This window comes from Triturus cristatus, chromosome 6, assembly GCF_964204655.1.
Source record: "Triturus cristatus chromosome 6, aTriCri1.1, whole genome shotgun sequence".
NCBI lineage: Eukaryota > Metazoa > Chordata > Amphibia > Caudata > Salamandridae > Triturus > Triturus cristatus.
The window spans coordinates 386,123,519-386,150,391 of record NC_140589.1 but is presented as its reverse complement, the minus strand read 5'-3'; the positions used below and the strand labels follow the sequence as shown (position 1 = coordinate 386,150,391).

General features: G+C 43.2%; 1 protein-coding gene across 1 annotated transcript in view; it reads left to right on the top strand.

Annotated features, from left to right (window-relative positions):
- The window catches only part of TPO (thyroid peroxidase), a 961,894-nt gene that overhangs the window by 337,969 nt on the left and 597,052 nt on the right, over positions 1 to 26,873 (top strand). The window contains exon 6 of the mRNA XM_085609184.1: positions 7,820 to 7,949. Coding sequence (XP_085465310.1) covers positions 7,820 to 7,949 — 130 coding nt within the window. The remainder of the gene's footprint in view (positions 1 to 7,819; positions 7,950 to 26,873) is intronic.

The following is a 26,873-nucleotide window of genomic DNA, read 5'->3' as shown; positions in this document are numbered from 1 at the left end:
AAAGGAGAAATAAAAACATTTCTCCTTTTAACTCCTCCTTTCAAATGGCATTAACTTTTGGGGCCAACACCATGTCTACTATTGTTTGTAATTAGATTTTTGCATCAAAAGGCATGGGTGGTTGCATGGGAACATCCATGTACCACCCATGTAACGCCTCCTTGGTACTAAGTAACCTCAAAGCAGTGCTTCACGTTGCTTTGCTTTACTTTCGGGGTACATTTCAGTGCAAAACAAGTTTTGCACTGGAAAATAAATAAGGCAAAAAACATTTTGGGCTGGTAAGCATCCCTTTTTTGACACAAACCCATTGCTAAATGTTTGTAAATCTACACCTAGGTTTACTCTTCATGTAGAAGACACCGCTGTTCCCATTTCATGGTCTTTACTTGATGCCTCATCAGCCCTTAACATTAAACAGCTAGTCCATAATGCCACACCTACTGCAAGCCATATGATCAGACTGACTTTATTTCCAATTTCTCCACTTTTCAAGTTTCAACACCTTTACATTTAACCTGGTCCATTCATTCCTTGATTCAATTCAATTTTTCTGCCTAAACCCTTGTGTGTCTGGGGTAGGATCAAGTCCAGCAATCTCATACAAGCACTGGACTCATCAATACTATCCCCTACAGGCACTAGATCAGACAATGTCAGCCTAGTAAACAGCTGACTGCTTCCACCATTAACAAACGTACTACTCTGAAAGCGTATTATTTCCCACATCAGAGGCTGTCAGCCCCAGGGTTCTCCTCAGACTTGATTGCAGAAAAACATAAATGTAAAAACCTAGAAAGAAAATGGCAAAGGAACTCACTACCTACCCTTAGCCAAAGATACAATAAAGCAGTCATCAAAATGTACCAGGAAATTGATAAGATGAGTGCAGGACATTTTCTTTCCCAACAAATCAGACTTGGAACTAATGCCCCAGAAACTATTTTAAGATTGTTAAATCTTTCCTTTGTCCTTCAACTTTCAGTCAGCTATTACACTATCCATTTCTCTATGAAATAATCTCTCCATATTCTTCCATGAGGATTTCCTGGACCGACCTGAAATTCATACATTGACAGAACCATCTTTTCACCCTCCCTTCCCTCTCAGAACCTCCTTCAGTTAAATAACATCTCTTTAACCGTATCAGAACAAGCCATTGTCATCTCTAAGTCATGATCGCCTGAAGACCCCTGTCCACTGCGTATGCTGTCTATGGCTAGTCAGCCCATTAACATTGTGCTGAACTCTTTGTTTAGTTTGTCTCTAAATATGGCCTCAGTTCCTTTAAATCACAAAACATGCCCAAGTGGTCCCCTATTTGAAACAACCCTCTGTTGATCCAGCCATTCTGGCCAACTTGCAGCTTATTCGCTTCTTCCTGCAGTTTCTAAGATATTGGAAAAATAGTTAACACTCAACTTTTGAATTGCTCTATAATCCGTACATCTCAATCAGACTTCTGCCTCAATCACAGCACAGAATCAGCCCTTCTTGAAGTATCTAAATTCCTCAAAATTACCTTGTATCATGGCAGCCCAGCATTCCTGTCATTACATGTTTTAGCTGCAGCTTTTGACCTTGTTTTCCATAGTGTTTCTTTGCTATGTTATGTTATGTAATGGTATATTATGTTATGTAATGTGATTGAGATTTATACAGCCCACAGCTACTCAAAGAGTGTCTCAGCGCTAACCAGACATAATGGCACAAGCAGTGACTGACCTATAAAGATTGCCGAAGTGCCATGTCTTTTATTGTTTCTTAAAAGTAGGGATATCGACTGTAGTACATAGCTACGATGGGAGTTTATTCCATGTAACTGGCCCAAGATAGGAGAAGGATATGCTCCCTGTTAGGAACTCTAGCCAAACATTTAGAAGAGAAAGGTGAAGTTCTGGAAGGTACGTAGTCATGAATCTTTTCTGTCAAATAGCTGGCACCTGGGACATGCAAAGGTTTATGTACCAGGACCATGGATTTCAACAGAATCCTTTTTTTATGAGAAGACAAAGGAGGGCAATTAGATGAGAGGAAATATGTGTTCTCAGGGGAAGATTAAGAAGCACCCGGGCTGCCGAGTTCTGTACCACATGAAGTCTGCCTAGAAGGTAGATAGGGAGACCTAGATAAAGAGCATTCCCGTAATCCAATGTTGAAGTCCTGATTACAGTTCTCTTGGAACACTCTCACAAAAGGGGCAAGATTTTTTTCAGCAGACCAAAGCAGATACCTATCAGTGCCTAGATCTGTGGTTAAAAGGGGAGGGCAATATCAAATGTAATGCCGAAGTTCTTTACTGAGCGCTGTTGAGGATCTGGGAGGTGAGTGTCCTTTGGCTCAAAGGATCTCCATAGGTCTGGTGAAGATGAGCCGAAGACCATAATTTCAGTCTTTTATTTATTTATTTTTTAAATGTTTTTTGTCCTCATTTGCCTGCCCCACAGTCTCCATGAGAAGCGCCACTCCCCTTAGATGTCGTCTGGAAATAGATGTTATTCCATCCCCAACCCAGACATCCCAGACATCAAACAAGTGTAGACCGGCGAGAGACGTTCTCAGGATGATGTTGTGGGAGGAAAGGGAAAAATATGTGAGGGCTCACAACCCCTCGATACTCCATCTTAAACTTGAAAAGCCTTTCGAAAGAGACCACCAAGGCACCTGGAGTATGATGGCATAATCATCGGACCCGGGGAAAAAAACAAAAAAAAAAAAAACACCCCGGAGGCTCAACAGAACCAATTATTTCCACTGGACCAACAAGTTCCAAAAAGAGAGGTTACGTTGATGACACGCTCTGGCCATGTCCACATTTGATGTATCATATAAAGACTCTAGCCAGCCTGCGTGTGATGGTGCCTTCTGGTCTACCCAGAATTTACAAATCTGCCGTCTAGCCAGCAGAATTGCATAAAACAGAAAGCTCTTTGCCTGGCCTATGATATTGTCGTCCACCCCAAATATGATTAACGGCAGAGTAATAAGAGTAGGCTTCTTAAGGATAGAGTGCAAAGTGATCTTAACTTCCTCCCAAAAGGTGCTGATAAATGGACATTCCATAAACATGTGAACGTCGGAGGCTGCAGGAAGATTACACTTATTACATGATTTTCCGGGCTGATATTTAGATAGCCTTTGAGGGGATAGGTAAGCTCGATGGAGGGTAAACAGGTGATTCCGCCTCAACCAAGCCGACTTGACCAGTTTATACAGGAGAGTGAAAGATCTTATCCATATGTCCTCACACTGCATCCCCGTGAGCCCTCCCCATTGTACATCGGGTAGAGTGAAGTCCCCATCCACCTTCTCCAAGATGGCCCAGTACCAAAAGGCTACCTCTTTCCCCCCCACTTGTCTCTCTACCAACTGTTCTTCCAGGAGGCAACTCCTCCCCAAGTGTATCTTTTTCCTAATCAATTCCCGGGACCAGCTGGCTAGCTAGATGTATTTAAATCTGGATAGTGTTGGGCCGACCTTCTCATATAACTCCTCCCAACCCACCAATGCCCCCTCCACTAACAGCTGACCCCACCTTACTATCCCTGCCTCTCTAATAGGTGTTGCAAGACTATCCCTCAGACACGGAGGAAGCCCCAGCGAGTCCCAGATTGGGGCAAACCGAGAATAGTAAGGCAACCCCACCCTTTCTCTGATCGATTTCCACGCATGGGCCAAAGATAGTAAGATCTTTAACCTCACCTTCTTGAAGAATTTCCAGTCTCCAAATTTAAAAAGAAAACCGTCAGGTGGCAAATCAGCCCCATTCAGCATGGCCTTAAACATTTTACCAATCGGTGCACTTGATGGAGCCTTCAACAGCATCCTAGAGTATGATAACTGAAATGCCCAGACATAGTATTGTAGGTCTGGGAGTGTGAGCCCCCCCCTTCTCCCTCCTCCTTCTCAGTTTTTTCCAGGCTAGTCTAGTGGCTTTATAATTCCAAACGAAGGAATTTATGTCTTGTTGACATTTTTGAATTTGTTTCTGATCAAAAGCTAGAGGGATGGTATTAAAAATAAACGTGTACTTGGGAAGGATGGACATTTTTACTAGACTGACTCTCCCCAAAATTGTCAATGGAAGAAAGGCCCAGGCTTTTAATAATGCCCGACATTCTCGTGAAACCCGTTCCAAATTGGTGTAAGCAATTTTACCTATCTCCTTGGTGATCCTGATTCCCAGGTAGCTCATGGATGAAGTAACGGCCAACTTTGGGTTTTGGATGTTCCAGGTCATTACCTCAGTCTTTCCTTCATTGATTTCATATCCCAAAATCTGCCCGCATTCCTTAGCTCTCTTAATAATAACGGGGAGAGCCTGCACAGGGTCCGATGTATAGACTATTATATCATCCGCATAGAGTCCTATCCGCTTAGCCCAACCTCCAAACTCAAAAGAGGGAAGGTTGTTATCATCTCTCAAGATTTGAGCTAAGGGTTCTATATACATATTAAATAGGAGCGGAGAAAGCGGACAACCCTGTCTGGTACCCCTCGTGATTTTAAATTGTTCAATGTGAACTCCATTGACCAGAAGTCTGGCCCTTGAGTTGTTGTAAAGAAGCGAGATGGCACGACTGAAGTTATCGCCTAAATTAAATCTTTTCAGCACCGCGGCCAGGTAGGGCCAATTGACCCTATCAAAAGCTTTGGTGGCATCCAGGGTGAAGGTGGCCAATGGGAGACAGAATGAGGTGGCTATATCTATTGCTCCGACCAGGTCATGGGTAAGATCTGCTAGCTGTCACCCTCTTATAAATCCCTTCTGGTCCTGATGGATTATTGAACCAATCTCACTCCCCAACCTTCCCGCAAGAATGGCCGCAAAGATCTTATAATCATTGTTTAGGAGTGAGATTGGTCAATAGGACCCGCAAACGGCCGGGTCCTTGCCAGGTTTAGGGATCAGCACAATCGTAGCCTCATTCCATGATTCTGGCGGGGCCATGCCATCTAAGAATATAGCGTTAAAAAGGGCAGTCAAAGATGGAACTATAACTGAACCCAAAGCACTATACACCTCCCCTGGAATGCCGTCCGGGCCTGCGGCTTTCGCTCGCTTCAGATGTTTGTGGTAGATGGCTATTGGTAAAAGTGCAGTTGGAAGGGCTAGTGTATACCCTAGTGGGTTATTACGGCCCGAACCAAGATGACCCATCATTTCTGAATAAAATTCAGAATCACTTGATCTCATGCCAAGACCCCATTGTCTGGGTGGGAGATTTTAATATTGTCTTAAATCCCAAGCTGGACAAATCATTTAACTCAAGAGCAATAACTCCCTCTAAATCCAGGCAAACTCTTATATCTATTTTGTTGAATCTGGGGTTGGTGGATGAATGGAGGCAGAGAGCGGGCAATATTCTAGGGGTCTCCTTTCATAACTACAAGTACAAACACAAGTCAAGAATTGACTACCCCTTCTTCAGTTATAAGCTGAAGGATGATTTGAAGGATATAACATATATTCCCTCTCACCTCTCTGACCATTCTGCTACTGTCTTCACCCTGTCACACCATCAGCAGAGTAGGCAAAACTCTTGGTCCTTTGATCGGGCGATTCTGCTTGAAGAAGATGAAATCTGCTTCCTTGTTGCTGAGGCACGCATATTTTTGGACATCAATATAAACTTAGCTTCAATAGTCACTGTATGGGAAGCATTGAAAGCCTTCCTAAGAGGCTGCATAACAAACAGAGCTTCTTATAGGTGTAAAGCTTATAGAACAGCAGTCACCAACATAGAGCAGGAACTCAGTCAGATAGAGTTGAAATTCGGGTCACTCTCGGCAGAGGACCAGGAGAAGCGGGTAGCGCTGAAGGTAAAGCTTGAAAACCTACTTCAGGACAGGGTGGCCAAGAGATGGTAGGCATCTAAGCTTTCACATTTTGAATATGGAGAGGCGGCTGGTAAAATCTTGGCTTGGAAAATAAAAACAGACCAGGCCAAGAAATATATTAAGGAAATAAAAATGGTAGGGGAAGCCAGGGTCAGATCCACCACCACAGAAATAGGGATCGCCTTTCAGGAGTTCTTTCGAAACATCTACAAGGAGGATATTGTCGATGACCAAGTGGCTAGGGAGGCTAGGGAGGCATGGTTAGACCAGGCCCACCTCCCTACCTTTTCGTCAGACCAGCGTGACCACTTGGAGACCAAAATAACAGAGGCCGAAGTTAGTAACATAATTTCAGTCTTATCTGGGTTACATTTTAGCTGATAAATGACCAGCAAATGAAACACCTAAGAAAGGCACTTTTTAATATCCTCCCCAGCAAACTCTTCTGCCTTCCCACATAAGGAGAGAAGCTGTGTGTCATCTGCATAGGATTACCTAGGCTCCCAGAGACTCCGCTCATACTGCTAATGGTGTAAGGTAAACATTAAACAAGGCAGGGTTTAATGCCAGGCCCTAAAGTACTCCAACCACCAGTTCACACACTTTGATAGAAAAAGGAAACATTCAAACCTTTTGGCTTCTTTCATCCAAAAAGTAGGTCAGCTAATTCAGGACTATATTCTTCATGCTAATTGCGTGGAGGCGGTCAAGCAATCTTTGATGTGGGGACAGTATCGAAGACCACCGGTAAGTCCAATATGATCAAGATGGCCTTGCCTCCTGTATCTAGGGTGACCCTTAAATACTCAACAACTTCTAACAGAGCTGTTACAGTGCTGAAGTGGGGTCTAAAGCCTGACTGGCTATGGTGTAGGAGATTGTTCCTCTCTAAAAATTCTGAACGTTTTGAGTTGACAAATTTTACCGACACTTTTGAGAAAGCAGGGAGAGGGGAAATAGTTCTATAATTTGAAGGTATTTTGGCATCTGCTGTGGGTTTTTTAAAGTGATAGTAGTGTTATGGATAGCAAGGTTTGCCACCTTTAAAAGTTGGAGTTCTCCAGTCGTGTGGGGCTGCGGTGGCTCGTTGTACGATTTTTGCACTTTTCCAATGTGGGACTCATGCCTGATAGTAATGAGGTGTTCAGCAATCTATTTACCATTGGGTTAATGAGCTGGGCTACTTTGGCCAGTATTGAGGGAGACCAAAGGGTCCGAAAGAGATCCCGACTTCAGACTTTTGATAACAGTCAATAAGTCCTCTAGAGACATAGGATGGACATTGCAAAAATTAGCAACTTCAGGCATTTTGGATCTGCGCTACATTGGATCCATTCTTGTCTCTTAAACAGATGTCAAACTGTCTAGCTTCCCTCTTTATCATTCTCCACAATGGCTCTTAAACATTGAGTAGAGCAGGATTCATGCCTTAGCCCTACTCTTTACAACGTGAACTGGGAATCCTGCCCTACCTCATCATTTTCAAGAACGGCCTCAAAAGCTTCACCTCTAGTTTGGATACTCATCTAGATTGCCATTCCCCATTTTACAAAGTACAGTTTTATGATCTGTTCAAGCTAAGAAAAATCTCATAAGACACTAGCAAAATCACAACCATTCATTGTCTCAGAAGAGATAGTGCTAATTTGTCACAAGATTCAGACAACTCTGCACCGCAAATCTTTTGCATAAAAAAGGCATGCTAGTGCTCACTAAAACACAGCTATAGATATACCAAATAGGTAAAGCAGAGGGTGCAATGCAAAGTTAGAACAATTTTTCTTTTGCAGTATCATTGTACTGATGAACTATCATTCACCATCATTGCAACTAGTTTGTGACACTTAAAATGTCAAATTACTGGTTTTCATAGAAAACAAACAAGCTAAATATATGTGTTAAAATGTTTCTATGGAATTATTAGACCCTAACTTTCTATCCGTCTGCAAATAATATGTTTTTAATCTATTTCTATCAGAGATCACCCTAGATGGGGGGCTTCAAACACTGCGTTGGCTAGGTGGCTTCCACCAATGTATGAAGATGGAATCGCAGAACCAAAGGGCTGGAATTCTAATTTCCTGTACAATGGCTATCAGTTGCCATTGGTAAGTACGGCAGTAATATAATTAATGTAATGCTTATTTTCTCTGTTGTACCCAGGTTAGATGTCATCATGAAGCAGGCCAATTCAGAAGTAAAGTAGGTTTGCCTGGAAAACTATTTATTGTACCTAATTCCCATAAATATATTCTAAGGGTGCATTAGGTTCATGTGCAGTGTCCCTATTTGCACCATGGTACACATTTAACTAGGTGTGATAGGTGCAGATAGGGGCAGTGCGCCCTCATACAATCAATGTGCTGCCACCAGGGCAGTGACAAATGCAGGGGTACCCGGAGTGGCTCTTTGCAGCAGCAACCTTGCTTTTCACATTGTAGATCTCAAACAGCCTGCTTAACAAAGGGGGGGAGAGGTCCCTCTGAAGGTGATTGCACTGAGTAATTGCACCTCCCTGCAGAAGGATCTTGGGAGGAAGGTCCATTCCACTCCCTTTCCCCCCTTTCAGGGAGCAGCCTTGGGAGTGAACTAACTGTGCGGCAGCTCACTATGGCACACAGTCAGTGTATGTTCTGAGAGCATATTTGCCTTTGGGCTCACTTCCATATTATGGCACAGAGGCAAAGTGTTTCCCTCCTTTACATGGGACCTGGTCCCCCTTCACAAGGGAGAATACCCCATTACGATCATAATGGAGCTATATGTGCTCTGGCGCTATCTGTATTACAGAAGGGGTTCCACAAGCACTGGTGCCTTTTTTTGTAATACCATAATGTCATGGGCTGGAACCTAGCCTGCTTTACAAAGCGGGACAGAAAATGCCCTGCAGCTGGGTTTAGTAAATGATTGCACATGTGTAAATGGACCGACGCCCCTTTAGCATTGTTCTGGGGCTGGCGCTAACTGTATCACAGAAGTGACTCCTCAAGCCTTTGTGGAGCCTTCTGTGATACCAAAGTGCCTCAGGGTGCAGAAAGCACCCTTGTATTGAACTTCATACTGAGAGCAGGTCCTGGAATGCCTAGGAATCTCTTGACCTCATATTTCTACAGTGGTTATCTTTGCACCCCAGGCTTGCATATTGTTTGAGGTGAAGTCACTTCTTTCCATTGTTTCCTCTTTGTTAGTGGTAAACACTCCGATGGTATGGAGGATGCCCCCAAATGTGCTCTGATGAAAATCCTTCTCAAATGATTCTTTGGTGTCGAAACGTCGATAATCATGTTTGGATTGAGCTGCTAAGAAAATGCTGTTGAACAAGGAAACATATAGACTGATCTCATTATCATTAGTGATTCTCTCTGTGATTGGCAGCCAATCTTCTGGTTTTATCTAAAGCTGTTTATTTTCTGTCACTTGGTCACCACTTATGCACTGCACAATTTCAAGTTTTCATTTGAAGCACCACACATAGAGACATATTTTTTTAGGTGGCACAATAGGTCCCAGGATGCTTGTTTCTGGTCCAGGGAAGACCTGGTTTGGCAGTTCAGGCTAGACTGTTGCCATAAGGACTGATTTGCATATGGCTGGGTCTGAACTGAGGTAGCAAAGTGAGCTAAAAAACGATGATGGATTCAACCCAGATCTGTGACTGGGGGAGAGTGTCTGAAAAGTTTCAGTGCTTTGTCCATCATCTCCTTGTGTTTGCTTTGTTCACCTTAAGTTGGCAGGGAATGCCCATACCTGGGTCCCTTGCTCACTTTGCTTCTGGATTCAAGCTAGCCTGGCTGATGAGGGGTGTTACTCTGAAACCGGTCCAGGATGCTTGTTTCCGGTCCAGGGAAGACCCAGCTTGGCAGTTGAGACTGGACTGTTCCCGTGAGAAACAGGGTCAAGACTGATTTCCATATGACTGGGTCTGAACTGGGTGGTAAAGTGAGCTAAAGAACGATGATGGATTCAACCCAGATCTGTGATTGGGGAATGTGTATGTAAAGTTTCCGCACTCCGTCCATCCTTTACTTGTGTTTGCTTCTAGACAGTAACACAAAGGGGGCTTAGGTGTGGACAGGATGGGCCATCCCTGCAATATGACTGAGGATGAGCTGTACCCAGCTCCACTTGCATATTGCAGAGCTTTGCTGCCTACACACACAAGCAAACCTGACACCAAGTCTGAACTGTCTTTTGTACCCCCCCCCCCAGACAGTGTGGAGTCTTGATAGGTGAAGGGGAAGAACTTTCGAGACACAGATGTGGGGGTAGGACAGGAAGAGCACCCCACAAAAATGCTGGAACCATGTGTAAATATTGAGTATCCAGAGCCATGCTTCAGAACACTACCGGACTTGTGGAAGTTACAGAAGATGGACTGCCAAGCTTCCAGAGGACTGCCCTGCTGCTTGAAGGACTTCCCTGCTGTCTGAGAAGGAAGACTGGACCTGCATACTTTCATCTCAGGCTAACCAGAGTGATTTTAAGGCTCACCTCATTTGTGTGCTGCATGGAAACAACAAGGTTCAGAGGCCTCCCTGGAACTACCCAGCTAACCTTCTGCAATTGGACCTGCCTGGATCTGCTTATGGACCAGCTTAACTCGTGGCCTCTGCTGGAGTGTGTCCCTGAACCCCAAAAGGTGCCATCCTAAGTCCCAGACCCTTGGCTGGCCTCAGAGTGTATTCCTGAAGTAAAAGTGAAAATCCCGAATTTTAGGCTCCTTGTGACCATGAACGGTCCGTTTTTGCCAAAACTCTGTAAATTAGGTTACACAGGTGCCTTTTTTCCAGATTATAATTCCCATTACCTAACAATTCAAAATATTTAGACCAGAATCTTTTGCTTGAAATAGTAGATATGTGGGCTAGTAAAGTAAGCAGTAAACGAAGTTCAGTTATGTAATTTTGGAATTGAAATTTTAGCAATATAGTGTGCAGGTGCCTTATGTTAGCAAATGCGTCATTTTGTTTTAATTGATTTGTCTCTATTCCTTACCTTTCCAATACGAAAATAATACAAATAATAATGAACCTGGCTAATATGACGGTGGGCTACAGATATAAAACTATGGCCAAGATACAAGTGTAATAGAGGTTCTTTAATAAGCGTGTTTACTGGATATTTACGTAAAAAGGTTATTTCAATTACAATACACTAAACACATATAATGTTGTTCCATTCATTGTTCATTGTGATGTTTTAATGGCTATCTGTGTGAGATGTAATATGCAAATACCGTTTATATAACGTGATCTATTTCATGATATTTTTTTGTTTCATATACAATTGAAACATATATTTTAATTATACGTGATTAGTGTTCTCAATTTTCTTTAAAATATTTAATTATTTACAACAACATGTGCTTTCTTGCTCATTTTTACATCTGATGGGTGATCTGCATTACACGTAAAGAATGGAGCATCATTGCTGTCTTCTCGGGCCGTTTACAGCAGAAAATACTCCCTGCGGAAGGCTTTTACCACTGCTAATGGCCTACTCAGAGATAAAGAGCCCAACACCGTGTGTATATATTTTTTGCACCTACCGCAGTCCTCTCATTCGAAATAGACAAATAAATACATCCACTGCGCCCGCCTACTTCATTGCCACTAGAGCTAAAATACTGGCAAATCAGTTCAGTTTGTTTTAGCCTTCTAAATATTTTGATTGGCAGGGCCAATCTCAGGGTTTCACACAGTGTGCTAAGATTATGACAGATTCCTTCTAAAGGGAATATTTTGCCCTACTTGTGATGTGTGCTGAGGTATTGAAATAAGGTATTCTGTCGCTCAGCTTTTAATTGATTGATGGTTGCCAGGAAGCTTTCCTCTGAAACAAGTAGAGGATGCAGGTTTTAACAAGGCAAGAAACCCTTTCGGGTCCTGGCAATTTATTGCAAACGAATTTCGAATTCACGTGGGAAGAATTTGTCAGTGCATTATATTGGCGAAAGGGTTCAGATGTTGTTGGCATGTTTAGATAACAGTTTTTGTTATACAGTATAGCATTTTCAGACTGGTAATTCTGAATATGACATTCACATATATGATTTTGAAGAAGGATGCTTACTTTTGCATTCATCATACACTTTTAGACAGCGGATGATGGCACAGGGGTTTCTGTCTGAATGAGAATGCTACACAAACGTTGAACCGAACAACAATATACACTGATTGATGTCTTTTACCGATAACTTTTAGTAAAGAAACAAAAAAAGTGTTATCTATGAATCATTATATGCACATTGTAAGGGTACGTGACAGCCTGATATTTTGAAACATAAGACCGAGCTTAGTCCGAGAGAGTCCCATTCGCACACCACAGAAAACAACGGATAATGAGATTTTGCAATGTCAATCATTTATATGACTGAGGTGCAAAATAACCTCCTGACGAATGCGGTACACGAAAACAGTTCAGCAGCAAGCACTTGCAATGCAATCAGACTCACATTTGCGAAAGTTAGAGCTATTTGCGTTGTAGATGATTTTGTTTTCTACTTATGTTATTTTTTTGTAGTGGTGTGGATGTATTTTGTTTGTAGTGGAATTATGTGCTTTGAATTGGAATTGTTAGTTGTTGAATTGTGGGGTGTGGAATTGCGTGGTGTGTAGTGTATTTGTTTATTGGAAATATGTGGTACGGTGACTAGATAGGGGTGAGAGCTGTATGTAATAGATAGAAAGTAAGATTGAGAGTGATAGGTAGTTTGGGCCTTATTTATGAGACCTTGCGACAGTTTTGCGCTTCCGTTGTGTCACTTTTTGTGACGCATTGGCGGCGTAAAACATGCCTCCTGTTGCTCCCTATTTGCAAAGTGACGCATCTAAGCAGATACGTCACTTTGTAAACCCCTGTCACTTTGTAAACCCCTGCGCTACATTATTCCTGCGTCTTGTATAATGTATGCATGGTGGGCGTTCACACGTAAGTAAACCTCGTAGAAGTGACGCAGTGAAATCTAGGAGATTTCACTGCGCCACTTCTAGGGTGCAAATGCATCAAAATCTTACGCCTGCCTCACAGTAGGCGTAAGACTGACACAGGCCCTTTCACATGGGGCTTGCCCCATGTGAAAGGACACATTTCTGGAGTTGCGTCACTTTTTTGACACAATCCAGCAATGCGTCACTTTTGCGCCTACAGATGCGTCAGAAATAATGACGTATCTGTAACTCCTTGCGACATGATGCGTCATACAGTAAATATGACGCATCCATCATGCTGCAAGGAGGGCACACTGAGAAGTGACGCATCACTGCTTTCACGCAGCGATGCGTCACTTCTCATAAATGAGGACCTTTGTGTATGAAGTGGAGAATGAACTCTCGATAGAGTATTGTATTTTAATTCTAATTGCATTTATATAGCACTTACTACCCTTGACGAGGCGTCAAAGCGTTTTTTTGGGCGAGTAGCACGCTACTCCGGAACCCATAAAGGATTAATGGTGAAATTAGTATAGTGAAATATGATATTCATTTGAGCGGTGGATATGTTAGTCTACTATTTGGATTGAGAAGGATAGTGGAGGAATAAAGGAGGAAAAAGTTTTGCATTTATATAGCACTTGCCACACCAATGAGGCGTCAATGTGATTCTAGACGAGCAGCACGCTACTCCAGAACCAAAAAGGATTAGTGGTGAATTAGTCTGGGGCACTATGAAATACATTTGGGTGGTGGACATGTTAGTCTGTTATTTGGATTGAAAAGGATAGTGGCGGGATGGAAGAGGGAAGGGTTTGCGTTTAAGTAACGCTTGCTTCCCCTGAGAAGGTGTCGAAGTGCTTTTTGGTGGGATTCATGCTACTCCGGAACCCAAACAGGATTAGTGGGGAGTTAGTATGGGTAAATATGAAGTTAATTTGAGTGGTGGACATGTTAGTCTGTTATTTGGATTGAAAAGGAATAGTGGAGGAATAGAAGAGGGAAGGGTCTAGAAATTGGGTTTTGGGGAGAGTTTATAGCAGTAGGAGGGGGTTGGGATGAGTTAAGGGGTGGAGGGGGAAGAGTCAGAGGGGAGGGTTTATGAAGACTTGTTTGGGTGATCTGAATAGTAAAAAAGGTATGAGATGATGCACGGAGGGGTAGAGGAGGGAAGAGTCTAGAAAGGGTTATTTTGTGGTTCATAGTAGTGGTATGGGATGAATGAGAGAGTGGAGGTAGAGGATATATTGAGAGTGGTATATGGTGAGAAATAGGGTTATGCATTGGATATGCTGAATTTGAAGCAAAGTAATAAATAAAGAGATACATAAGTAGACAGAAGGTATATTATAAGTACATGAGAGGTGTATATGCATAAGGAAAGTAATATATGTAGATTCAAGTTTGATTTAATAAACACAGATTGTCAAGTGTTGTTAATGTATTTGCTTTCTATTTTTGTAATTCAATACTGAACAAATTGTAGATAAAGAGTTATGATAAAAGAGTCACTTATTTACGCATTCACTTATATTAAACATAGAAAAATGTAACTATAAGTAATGTGTACATTTTAAAGCAGACGTAATGAAGATCTATATCCTTAAAAATGTTATTATACATGATTATACAAATCAATACACATATGCAGGTACACACCTATAGTCCAAATAAATGCTAATATATGGAGGGAAATGCCGTATATTTATGTTTGAGTATGGTGGTTATGTGGGGAAAAGCAAATTCTTTAGTAGTCTTTTGAAGATAAGGTTATTTTGAGTGGATCTTATATTTGGAGGTAAAGAGTTCCATAGTTTGACTGCTTAAAGAGAGAAGGATGTACCGCCCATGGCTTTTTTCTTGTAAGGTGGGAATTTGAGGCACGGTGCCGGTGTAGAGTGGAGGTTCCTTGTTGAATGTGTTTTGTGATTTTTTTCCTGATGAAGAGCGGTCCCGTTACATGTATAGATTTGTGGGTGATACAAAGCAGCTTGAAAGTGGATCTTCTGGCAACCAGTGATCAGTGTAGGGCTTTCAAGGAAGCGGAGATGTGGGCTCGTGGTTTTATATGTATGAGTAGTCTAGCAGCCACGTTTTGAATCCGTTGTGGTCTTTTCATAGTTGTTAAAGGTGATCCATGGTGGAGGCTATTGGCGTAATCGAGTTTGGACAGAACAAGAGAGATGGTAGCCTGGACCTTGGATGGGAATTGCAGGTAGGGGAAGATGCGTCACAGAGTTTTTATAGTCAAAGCTTGATCTTTCTAATTTGTTCACTTAGACATTCATTGATAGTTTGGAGTCCATGGTCATTCCAAGGTTTCTTACTTCCTTCAATAGTTTAGGTGGTGTTCCCCGATCATCAGGCCATGTGGCAAGCGGGTCATAATTGTTCCAATCGCCACACATGAGTATTTCTATTTTGAAAACATTCAGTTTGAGATGGCTCCATGCCATCCATTGATCCACAGCTCTTGAATATTTAAAAATTGGTGATTTTTCAATGTCTTGGGGAATTCCAGAGTGACTGTGTTACTTCAAAACTTTGAATAGGAGGAGTTGTCCTATGCAGATTCTATTTATCTGATGGACAATGATTTAATGGAACACTTGGACAGAGTAGAATGTACAATTATAGGACTTGCTCACCTGGGCTACAAATTTTATTTAAAAAAATCCCAAAATGCCCCCTCAATGTCCTGTTTCTGGGATATAAGTTGTCAAGTGAAGGCAAAAGCCTGACGGCACATTTCTTACAGAAATGTGAATTGCTCCAACCTCCAACAACTCCGAAAAGACTATAATCCATTTTAGGGTTTTAAAATTTTGGCAGAACATACACTTTGGATTATGCAGAATGAGTAAAACCAGTCTACGATTTAATTAGACAATATTTTTCAAGCAACCATTAGACACAGCAACATACAAACATTGTACGCTCTGTACAAGCTGACTTGATAGCTTCCAAACATTTACACACACATGTAAATATGACTAACCTGGTGATCTGCATAGTTGCTGGACCAACTGGGTATACATACATCACGTTCAATGAAGGTGATACAGTACCAATTGCATACAAATCACATTTGTACACAAATGCTGAAATGCATTTTACACTGTCTAAAAACATTCTCACAACAGTACAGACTGCTGTAGTGAAAGAGAGAGCAAAAGCACAGGAGAAACGCATAATTGTTGTGACCCCGGTACTGACCTTAGAGGCCTTACCAAAGCGAGTGTTCCAAATGCCAAACCATTACATCCATGATGGATTCAATGGGCTAACTCTCTCACTGCAACAGATGTAGATTACAGATTTTTTTCTACATTACAAACTCAAGCATTCTTGCTGTGCGAACAAGAATATCCGCTGCAGAATGAAATAACGCCTCTAGATCGATATGATTACATCATCTACACTGATGGGTTTGCTCAGCCTGCAGTAGGGACAAGACACAAATATTCTGCGGCATGCGCAATCGTAAAGGGGCCCATGCATAACGAAAACTTCCATCCTGAAAAAGCACACATGCAATCCCTAGGGGACTGTACAGCACATACTTCAAAGCCCTGATACTGGCTCTACAAAATATGGATCATGGATTCCTCATACTTATAGAGTGTGATTCATAGTACTGTGTCCAGTCCTAAAATGAATATCTTCACTATTGGGGCCAGAATGGATTTCGAAATTCCAAGGGTTGCACAATCAAGTGCAAGCTGCTTTGGGAACAGGTGGTAAAGCTGAAAGAATGCTTGCCACAGGCTCATGGTATCCACACAGTCATCAAAATGTTGCCGTTCAATTTGCAGGGAATTCCATGGCTGCAATCACTCTTTCTAGTACTAGATTAGACAAAGACATCATGGATGCTGTCAATGCTGCTCTTAATGACATACACCTGCGAAAGGCTTTCCACTTAAATACTCCTACAATTTAGATTCATAAAACATTCTGTATGTTTGGATTCCAGGAGTGGGGGATAAAGGTATACCAAACACTGATTGCAGATTGGGTTTAATACTAGTCACACATGAGGGTCTGGGTTCAGCACACACTGGGGTTACTGCTACATTTTCATTATTGAAGCACTGCTATTGGTGGCCTAGTCTAACCAAACAGACCAAGAACTTCATCCTTAAATGTGACATTTGCCAGCAGATGAAGGGTTCAACCATAGCACGTCCTCCACAGACCCCTCTATTGATTTCAGACAAGCCTCTAGCAGTTGTTTATTTGGATCACTGCAGCTCCTTATACTCAGACAAGGCTTGCAAGTATATCTTGGTGGCAGTGGATTCATGCTCTAGATTCCTGTTATAAAGGATTTGTGAGCCTTTATCAGGACATACACAATTGGCACACTACATTCTGACCAGGGTCCGGCGTTTTGCTCTCAGGCTTACAAAGAAGTCATGGAAAGTTTGGTTGCGGCCTAGCGGTACTCCACCCCTTATCATCTGGAGGGAAATTCGATAGTTGAGAGGACAAACCTTGACTTAAATCAGTCATTAACAGCAAGGGTATTAGGCCATTGTCGCAGTTGGGTCAATCACCTATATGGGGTCCAGAGGGCACTCAATAACATGCCAAGAAAATCCATGGGTGGTCATACTCCATATGAAATCCTGTTTGGACTGAGAATGTGGGTCCCAGACCTCGATAAGGTCAGCTCAATGGTGGTGTAACCACCATTTGACATCAATGAACGTTTGGCTGTTTTACAGAAATTCAATTAATTCCAGGGTGCACAAAGCAACGTCCAAGTAAAATGCGCCGCCACTGAAGAAATGAAAGTTGTTCCAGCAAAGGCCTGGCTGATTCCCGAAGGCTGGGGATCTGGTCAGGGAAGATATTGTGTACAAGAAGGAATTTGGGCCATTTTACAGAGCGCCTGTACCTGTCATGTACCAAAACTGTACTTCTTCTTCCTCCTGCTGGCCGGAAAAACTAAAAGTTTGTCTCCATAGATCTGATCAATCGTACTATGTGGCTGATTCTCAACAGTAGGCTGCGTAGGGTAGCCGCCGCACTCCTCTCACTACCGTTCAGGAAGTTCAGATGGAAGCTTTATTATCTAAAGAAGATTCCTCTCTCCAAAGAGACACTGTAAACAACAATTAAGTGTTTCTTCTTTCTGTTGAAACAACTACAACTGTACAGTCAACTAATACAGAAACACAAATTTCAATCCGAAAAATTGATGACTTCTACGTGAATATGCCACAGATTGAGTCATCTCCCACTTCTACAAAACCTGCTGAGCTGCCAAAAATAGACCCAAAGGTGTCTGGCTACTTCATGGACTATGACAACTTCTCATCAGATTCAACTGAACATGAAATACCATCACCACTGCCTCTTCCTTTCAGGCTACAAATGCTTCCTCTCTATCTAGCTGAAAAATACATACTTTGTTACTCCTTGGCTACACCTCTGGGTTACCATTGTATGACTACTCCTGGTCCTTTAGTTATGTTTTGTGACTGTCTTTTTCCTGCTTCTGAATGGACACTATCTCCCAGAATGCTCTGCAGTATAACTTGTGAACTTGGTACTGAAACCACATGCATTATCGCACTGTGAGCAGGGGGACCTGTCCCTGGTGAACATTACAGCAGTTCCAGTTCTGGAAGGAATTGTGTGGGACAGGATATCATATGATGTGTATGGTCCTACTGAACTTTTACAAATACTGTGTTGGTTTAAAATTTCCTTAAATATTATCATCACCTCTAGTACTTTCTCTGATGATTGGGACATTGAGACAGTGCACAATTTGCTTGCAGATTTAGAACAATCAGCTGCATTTTCTTCTGATGAAGTGTATGATGGTCCATCTAATTTCAGTGATATGTACTGTTATCAATATTATGGTCACTATTTTTTACACAAAGCAAGTATTCCAAATGCTGTTTATAATTACACTCAATAGGAACGCTGCCCAACACCACGGAAAGGTGGTTCAAAAACATTTGCACACACTTTTGTTTATTTTTCAGGATTTGATCCAGACTCTTACAACTATAGGCTTGCACCTACACCTGCAAAGAAAAATATGCTGACAAACACTAAGCTGATATACTCTGCTTTCTTTCTATCCCCGCTGTCTATACAGGGTTTTGACTTTTGGAATGACACCATAGACACAAAATCTGTTTGAGGAACAAAAAGACTGACAGGTTCAGGGAACTGAGGCTTTGTTTAGAGAATGCCTCATTCCACATCATATTATTTTCCTGAATAAAACAGCGCAACAAACTTCCTGTCTTGGAATAGCCAAGATGAAGGATTTGAATACATCTTGTATTCCCGCATTCTCACGTTTTGAGAACTGACAGCATTTCACACAATACAGTGAGGTTACATTAGATGCCATGATACAAAATAGTTCTTATGATTCATCAGACCCCAATTGGAAGGGTTGGTTGGTTTGGCCTGTGGACACTAATGGGCGTCAGTCTAGATTCCTGGGAAATGCAGAGGGGTTTAAAATAAATAGGCCTGACCAGCGATATGTGGAATCAGAATAATTAGGGTGGTGACAGCATATAGTGTTAGGATGTTGTGTCTTGATTGGCTAAAAACCTCCACACTTTCTCAGGTGAAGGAACACTTGTCCCTGCTTTCTGGTTACATGGATCGCAGGAATTTCTTGTTAGGTACCCGGAACCCACATCTAAAGCTCTTGTTGTAAGCAATATACAATGAGGTATGGAAAGTTTCTCAACAGAAGGCTGCTGAGAGACAGAGCAAGATTAATAGGATTAACTTAGAAAAGGCTTTGGCTGTGGTTGACAATGGTATGACCACATTAACATCCCGGATATATTCACTGGGCAACTAGTATCTTCTGCAATTGACATAATACAGCAAGATATGTCCATCTTACTGCATGGACAATCTCAACTATGGCCCATTGTATTATTAAGCTGGATGTTGCAAACATTACATTCTGGCCATGTGCCGTGGCATTATAACAACAGCACAAGCCTGTTTTCTGCATACGAGCTGACTGAAAGACAGATATTAATGGCATGGAGAGATGCAAAGTATACCATGTTACACATAGAAAAGTTAGACCAATTGCCTTTCACTGGGGCTGAGACACCATCCACAGACTGCATAATCCATGGTTATCTCTCCCTACGGGTCACGACTTTCCAATTTTAATATTGTCTACAATACCACCAAGAAGGCAGTTGAAGCGCTAGGGGAAGGTTATGTGCATTAATACTCGGAATTAACATTTAGGTTTAGATGCAGATATGGGGACAAAGACTTTTTCCTTAGCAGTTCCAAAGGTGAGGATTCTTTGAGTGGGTCCTTAGTATGTAAGGACATTTCACATCATGGGGCAAGCAATGCTTCAGTTGCTTAATTTGTCCTGTTATCTGAAGGGTTGTCCAGCTGCCGTGATTCATCCGGTTATCAACCTACTCTTGGATGAGAGGTATTTGATGCTGAATTCAAGGTTGAAGTGGAATGGAACCAGGCATTGCTTATCTGGTAACGGTTAATTCCATAGTCACTTGTTTCACACAAAACCACCTGCCCGCACAGTTAGGATGGTAACGCTATGGCCTTCAATACATGTTTCCAACATACAATTTGATTCTCTGAGCAAACTGAAAGCCATGCTATTTCAAAAAGATGTGGCCTTAACATAAGCCAGAGCGATGTTTGATATCAAGGTTGCAAGGTCCCCATCTGAGATACAGACTCTACTCCATACTATCTTCCACTGCATTTTAGGAAGCTGGTCCACTGTACCTTTAATATATCTGATACAAAGGGAATAGCACACATTTTTTATGTGTTGGCTCTGGACTGATTAGCACCTTTCAGACGATTTCCAGAGTTAAACCATCTTTTATACACTCCGTGTTTGTAAAGTGTATTTGGAGGTCTCCCGCTTGTGTCGCTACATGTGACAGGAATTCAGAGTTTACTTTTTCTGCTCCGCAATAGACTTCGCAGCTTAACCCAGAATGGACACAGCACTGGCTGTGCTGTGATGCCGTGAGCGCATGATACACTGCTTTGCCACACCTTAGCTAGGAGAATGGAATGAGCACTGGTTCGTATCGTTCAGGCATGTTTGGCTCCATTGCGTACAACCTATATTCCGCTGGCTGTTTTGCAGCCATGAATACATATTGGATTTATGTCTTGGATCACAATCGGTTATGCCATTGGACATTGAAGTACTGATAGACTCCTTGAAGGCCCATGGGTATTCTTGTCCTGAGTGTACTCCATTGCTGATGAATGCATTCATCGAGCCACCCTGGGATGCTTTGGCTCCTAGTGAACTGGAGACCGGCTCTGCAATAAATGTATAGGATGCAGACCCTCTCTCAGCAGCTGCTGTTGAAACTGGATGGAACCACCTTTGCTCCATAAACCTGCTTCGAGGTGCACCTCTGGGAATGTTGTCTGCAGTTGCATGCAATGCCAATGTTGCGACTATCACTCAGACCACATAAACAATTGGCTTTTCCGTGTGGTGAGAAAGATTTGGCCTGTTTTTTAAACAAAATGAATCAAAACAGTTTTTTCTTTCTTTTTCTAGGCACCATGGCTTTGTGAGTGCTTGAGATTTCAAATAGTACACCTGAATTTGGAGTGGTGCACTACCCAGGTGGTCAATTCAATAAGTATGTTCACTTGTGAAGTTGTATCAAAAATTAGTTCTTTATTTTCAAAGTCATCCGACAAAACTCAGTTCCAGGCAATGCGTTTCGTTCATTACACAATTAACTTCTTCAGGGCTGAAAATTACAATACATGAAATAAATATACGTACAAAACATCTAGACATACTCAATTACGTACAAAATGCTACAACGGAAATGGGGGCAAAGGGGCATGTGGGGAACAGAAATGAAAAAGGAAGCAGGGGTAAATAAAGGTGGGAGCGGGGAAAGGAAGCAAATGGACATGAACATGTGGACATATACAGTATGGCTAAACCGTCCCTTTATTCTAATGTTGTTATAGACCCTGTGGCCTGAGACTGAAAAGACATAAGTATCTGGGTGACATGGTAATGGCAGTTCAGGGCGTGATCTAGGACAACTGTTGGGGCCCGACAAAGCAAGAAATAAGTTGAAGTTAATAACACTGAGGCATACCTGTGAATGAGCTTTTGCAGGACATCAATAGGTATATGTTAAGGCTGAACAGTCACTCTGTGCTGGTATAGGTGTGTCCCCTGTGGCCTAATGCGATGGAAGGCTGGCGACAAGTGTCTTGTGGTGGGAAATCAGGGCAATCAGAGTGTGATCAAGGGGTGGTGATGGCAGAAAGGGAACCACATACATGAATGTGTGTGTGTGGCAAAAACTCAAAAGGGAGAGAGAAGGGATTAAAGGGGGAGGGTGACTGGAGCAAGGTGCAAGAGGGCGAGATCTGTACATACCGATCGTTGTTCGGTGGGACAGCAGGAGAGAATTGTGCTTTCTGCAGCCGTGTCCTAGGGTCGCGTGGTGCGATTCCGCTCCGTTGAGCTCGTCTGGAATAGTTACAACCGGGCATCAGTGCCGCTGGTTGTCCGTGGTCGTGGATGGGTTATGGCCTCCTTGATAAGGGCCAAGGTCCGTGGGATCTGGCGGGGGCACAAAATGCAGGACTGAGAATGTGGGGAGAGAACAAAGAGGATGGTGGTACGTAGAGCAAAGGGCTGGGCTAGTGATAAGAAAGGGTGCATGTGCAGAAGTGGAGGAACCGCCGTGTAGGGTGCATGTCTGCCAGGGTAGGCAGCCAGAGGGGTGAACATGTTTTCCCTGCATGGGGCGAAGTCGGGAAAGATATGTAGCGGGTTGTGCCTAGGGTGTACGGCACAAGCGGGGTGGCAAGGTTCGTAAGGCCAGGGCAGGGAGTTACAATAACGGACAAGCCGGCAGCTGCATCTACCGGCATGGTGGGGGCTGAAACCGGCAGTGTAACCCCCGTATCCGCTGGGGAAAAGTGCGAGAAAGGGCGCATGTGTTAAAAACAGGGAGAAGATGGGGTGCATGTATTAAAACCGGGATAAAGAGGAACAAAAGGAAAGAAAAAAAAGAAAACATATAGTAAGGGATTCAGGACTCATTGTCAGGGAACCTGAATCGATGAATAGAGTGGGCACCGTGCAGTGGTCCTGAGCAGAGCGGGACCCCATTTATGCAGTGCGGCATAGCATTACAAGATGATACAAAAAGAGAGCAGTGAGTGAAACCAGGGAAGAAAAAGGGATTGGCGTGCGCATTGGGAAGCTGCGGGGGGATGTAGGTGAGAAGGAAACCAAACGGAAGGATGGATGCTCCTGTACAGCCTAGTGAGGTGTCACGTAGAGGATCAAGGGACCCCCTCGAAGCGCTGGATGTGCGTGCTGGCACACGGGCGGTCACGATGTATTATGGACCCATTACCACATGTACAGTGGTCTGTTGGGCAAAGATAGAAGTGCACAGTCTGGTGTGGGGAAGAGTAGGGGTCCTGTAGTTGCCTCCGGATGGTGAGGGCCCTGTGAATAGGAACCAGACGGTTGGGGAGTGTGCCGCGTAACTGGGAGATGCCATCAGGGAGCAGGGTTAGGATGGCAAGGGAACCGAGCAGTGGTCGCGGTGCCAGGGGCGAGGACAGGGTAGGAAATAAACACCTGATAGAGCAGTACACCTGGGTGAATCTCAATCCGGTCTGAGTCTGGCCAGGGTCGGCGTCTCTGTAATATATACCCTGGGAGAGCGGGAAGCCTGCAGGCAAAGGGACATGGTGGAAAGACTTGCAGGGCCTCCGGTAGATGACGGAATTGGTGATGTATCCATTAATCCATCGACAGGTCTGACCTGTGTCAGTGTCAGCACATGTCTACATTGGTGGTGAGAAGGGGTGAGAGGTAAAAACCGACAGGAACGTAAGTGAAGTAAAAGTGATAAGCCTGCAAGCTAGAGATGTGGCAGCATCAGCACCTGTTGCATTACCGGCAAGAACGTGTGTGTGGTGAAAGTCAGAAGCCTGTTGTAATACCAGAGGTGGGATAAGGAATGTACGATATGCAGGGATAGTCGAGATACCTGTGTGATATATTTAAAAAATATAAATAAAAAAGAGAGAAAGGGTGAGCCGAAGGGGTATGGTCAAACACTGAGGGTGGTGGGTGAGACGCAATAGGAAACATGGAATGTCCCAGGAAAATGGAGTGGTGTCATGGAAGGGGAGGGGGAGCGGGAGGGACATGGTTGAACCCTGAGGGTGAAGAACATGTCGACATTATCAACACGAGACTCACAGAGTGGAGGGAGAAAGGTCTATTGACTGAAAATTAGTACAGATACCTATATGTGGACAATACGCGCTACCCGTGCATGTATATTCTACCCAAGGTGCACTAGGGAGGGAAATTCCCACCAGGCAGACCCATCATCTCGGGGGTAGGGTCACCCACAGAACGGCTGTCACAGTTTGTAGACCTATCACTACAAAAACGTGTCACCAACCTACCAGCTTACTTGAAGGACAGCAAAGACATCCTAGTTAAACTAGAAGGATTCTTATGGTCCGATGCCCTCAGATTTGTTACCCTAGATGTGGTGGGACTTTACACTTGTATTTTTAAAACCTTTGGGATGTTAGCAGTCCGCCACTACCTAGACACGGAAGGGGCAGACCACTAAGCATACATCAACATGATCATGGACATGATTGAGCTGATCCTTACCAAAAATGTATTCAAACACAATGAAAGGGGGTACCATCAGCTACAGGGGACTGCCATGGGTTCCAGGTTTGCTCCTTCATATGCCAGGATCTTCATGGGCTGGTACGAGAAGGAGCATGCCTGGGACAGATGTGCCTCCCCATGGACCAAATAGATCGTCAATTGGGCGAGGTACATAGATGACAATATTTGCCTATGGTCAGGCTCAGAAGCTGCTTTGAATGAATATCTCACGTACCTCAACAGCAACCCCTTTAATGTCCAACTCACTATGCAGCACCACCATGAACACATTGAGTTCCTGGACATCCATTTTTTTAGTACACAGCACACTATATAGGAAAACAACATCCTGCAACAGCATACTGCACGCTGGAGTGCCCATGACAAATCAGTCATCTCAAATATACCCTACGGTGAAATGGTTTGAGCACGACGCACATGCAGTGAAGAGGAAGGGTTCCTAGAGAACCTAATTGACATCAAGGAACAGTTGAAACTAAGGGGTATGAGCACAAAATCCTCGACAGAGCCGAACAGAGGGCACTGAGCCTCCCCAGAGCAGACACACGTATAACTAGCTCAGTAGACATGATAGGTAAACATCACAACAGCAAACATCACAACTTTTTACCAACTACACAGCACGCAGTGACAAGATTTTCAGGGCTTTCAGAAAACACTGAATGCTGGACATCCCCACACTATGCCCACTCATCAATGACAAACCCTCATCGATCTACAGAAGAGGTCGCACACTGAGGAGATCCCAATGCACGAGCTGCATCACAAAAAACAAAGCAACCATCACCATGTGGTTGCCACAGACCCCCCAGGGTTTCTACACCAGCACCAACTGCAATATCTGCAGTTTGGGCAACAACAAATACAAGGAATTCTGTTATAACTCAGACTCCACTCACGCAATCAAACACCACATAAATTGCAATACACAGTATGTCATCTACATCATTGAATGTCCATGTCACAAGATCTACGTAGGCAGCACTGTGCGCAGTCTTAAAACCAGAATCCAGGAACACTGCCGGGCCCTCATCAATGGCAATGATAGATACCCCATGACAGAGCATTATCGCACAACACACACAGGGCCCATCAAATTCAGATTCTTTGGCATTGACCATATCCCGATGAATAACCGTGGTGGGGATAGGGAATTGACACTACGAAGGGCGGAGGCCAAATGGATCTGTAGACTACAGGCAATCAGCAAAGGACATAACTCTGACCATAAGTTTCACTACTTCCTGAGTTAATCGTCTTCTGACCAACAATCTGGCCTTTCTGACACAGGAGGGGATCGGACTTTCAGCCCTCCAGGGTGTAGTTCTCTCTTTGCTTTGCAGTTGGCACCCAAGAACAGCAGGTGCAGGAGTTGCATGTGCACACCAACCCGAAATACTTTTTGATCCACCACACAGGGAATACAACAGGGAAGTGCGGCTATCCCGGTCCACCATTGCTCACCTTGTTCCATTAGATTTCAAATAGTGTAATGGCTTTTATGAATATTTTAAAGGGATGCTTGCTTTTACAAGATTTTAAAAGTGATTTAAGACCTTTTTAGTCTTGATTTCATTATGGCCTGCTGGCTTTTAGATAGCTTTTATATATCGACCCTTAGTATGAGGAGTGGGCATTATGTTCATGGATAAGGCCCATATAGCAAAGCTGCTCATTTCTAACATTGTCCTATTTTTCACCCTAACATTTCTGCTGTGCCCTTTTGCAAATATTTGCCTGCATGACAATGGTGGATGTGTTTTTAAGAAACTACTTCCGTTCACACATCTGGATTTGCATCATATTATCCTGATGCCTCGAACACCAAGTACAAGGTCTTCACGCATGAATGCACAAATATCATTCTATCTTCACCTATGGGGCGACAGGGCTATATACAATATACATATCCATAATATTGCTAATCTATGCGTACATCGCAAGCATGCTTTTATTATAAATAATCATCATCTCATAGGATTAGCAAAGGAGGCACTCCAGCTGACACCAAGGGCCCCTGCATGCTGAGACCTCACCTCGCAGCGGTCTGGGGGTGAGGTCCAGTTTGTGACCAAGAGATGTGTTAGAAATGGGATTTCTGGTTGGCTAGGGCTTGCGCCTAAGCCAGGCAGAAACCACCGCTCTAGTCAGGGCAATGGAGTTCTACGCTGAAGATAACCCCTGCTCACCCCCTTGGTAGCTTGGCACGAGCAGTCAGGCTTACCCTAGAGGCAATGTGTAAAGCGTTTGCGCAACACACAAAAACATCAGCAACACACTAGGCACACCACAAAAGAAACTCCACACAAGGTTATATAAAAATAGCCTTTGTATTATCCAAAACACATTAGATCATAACCACACATATA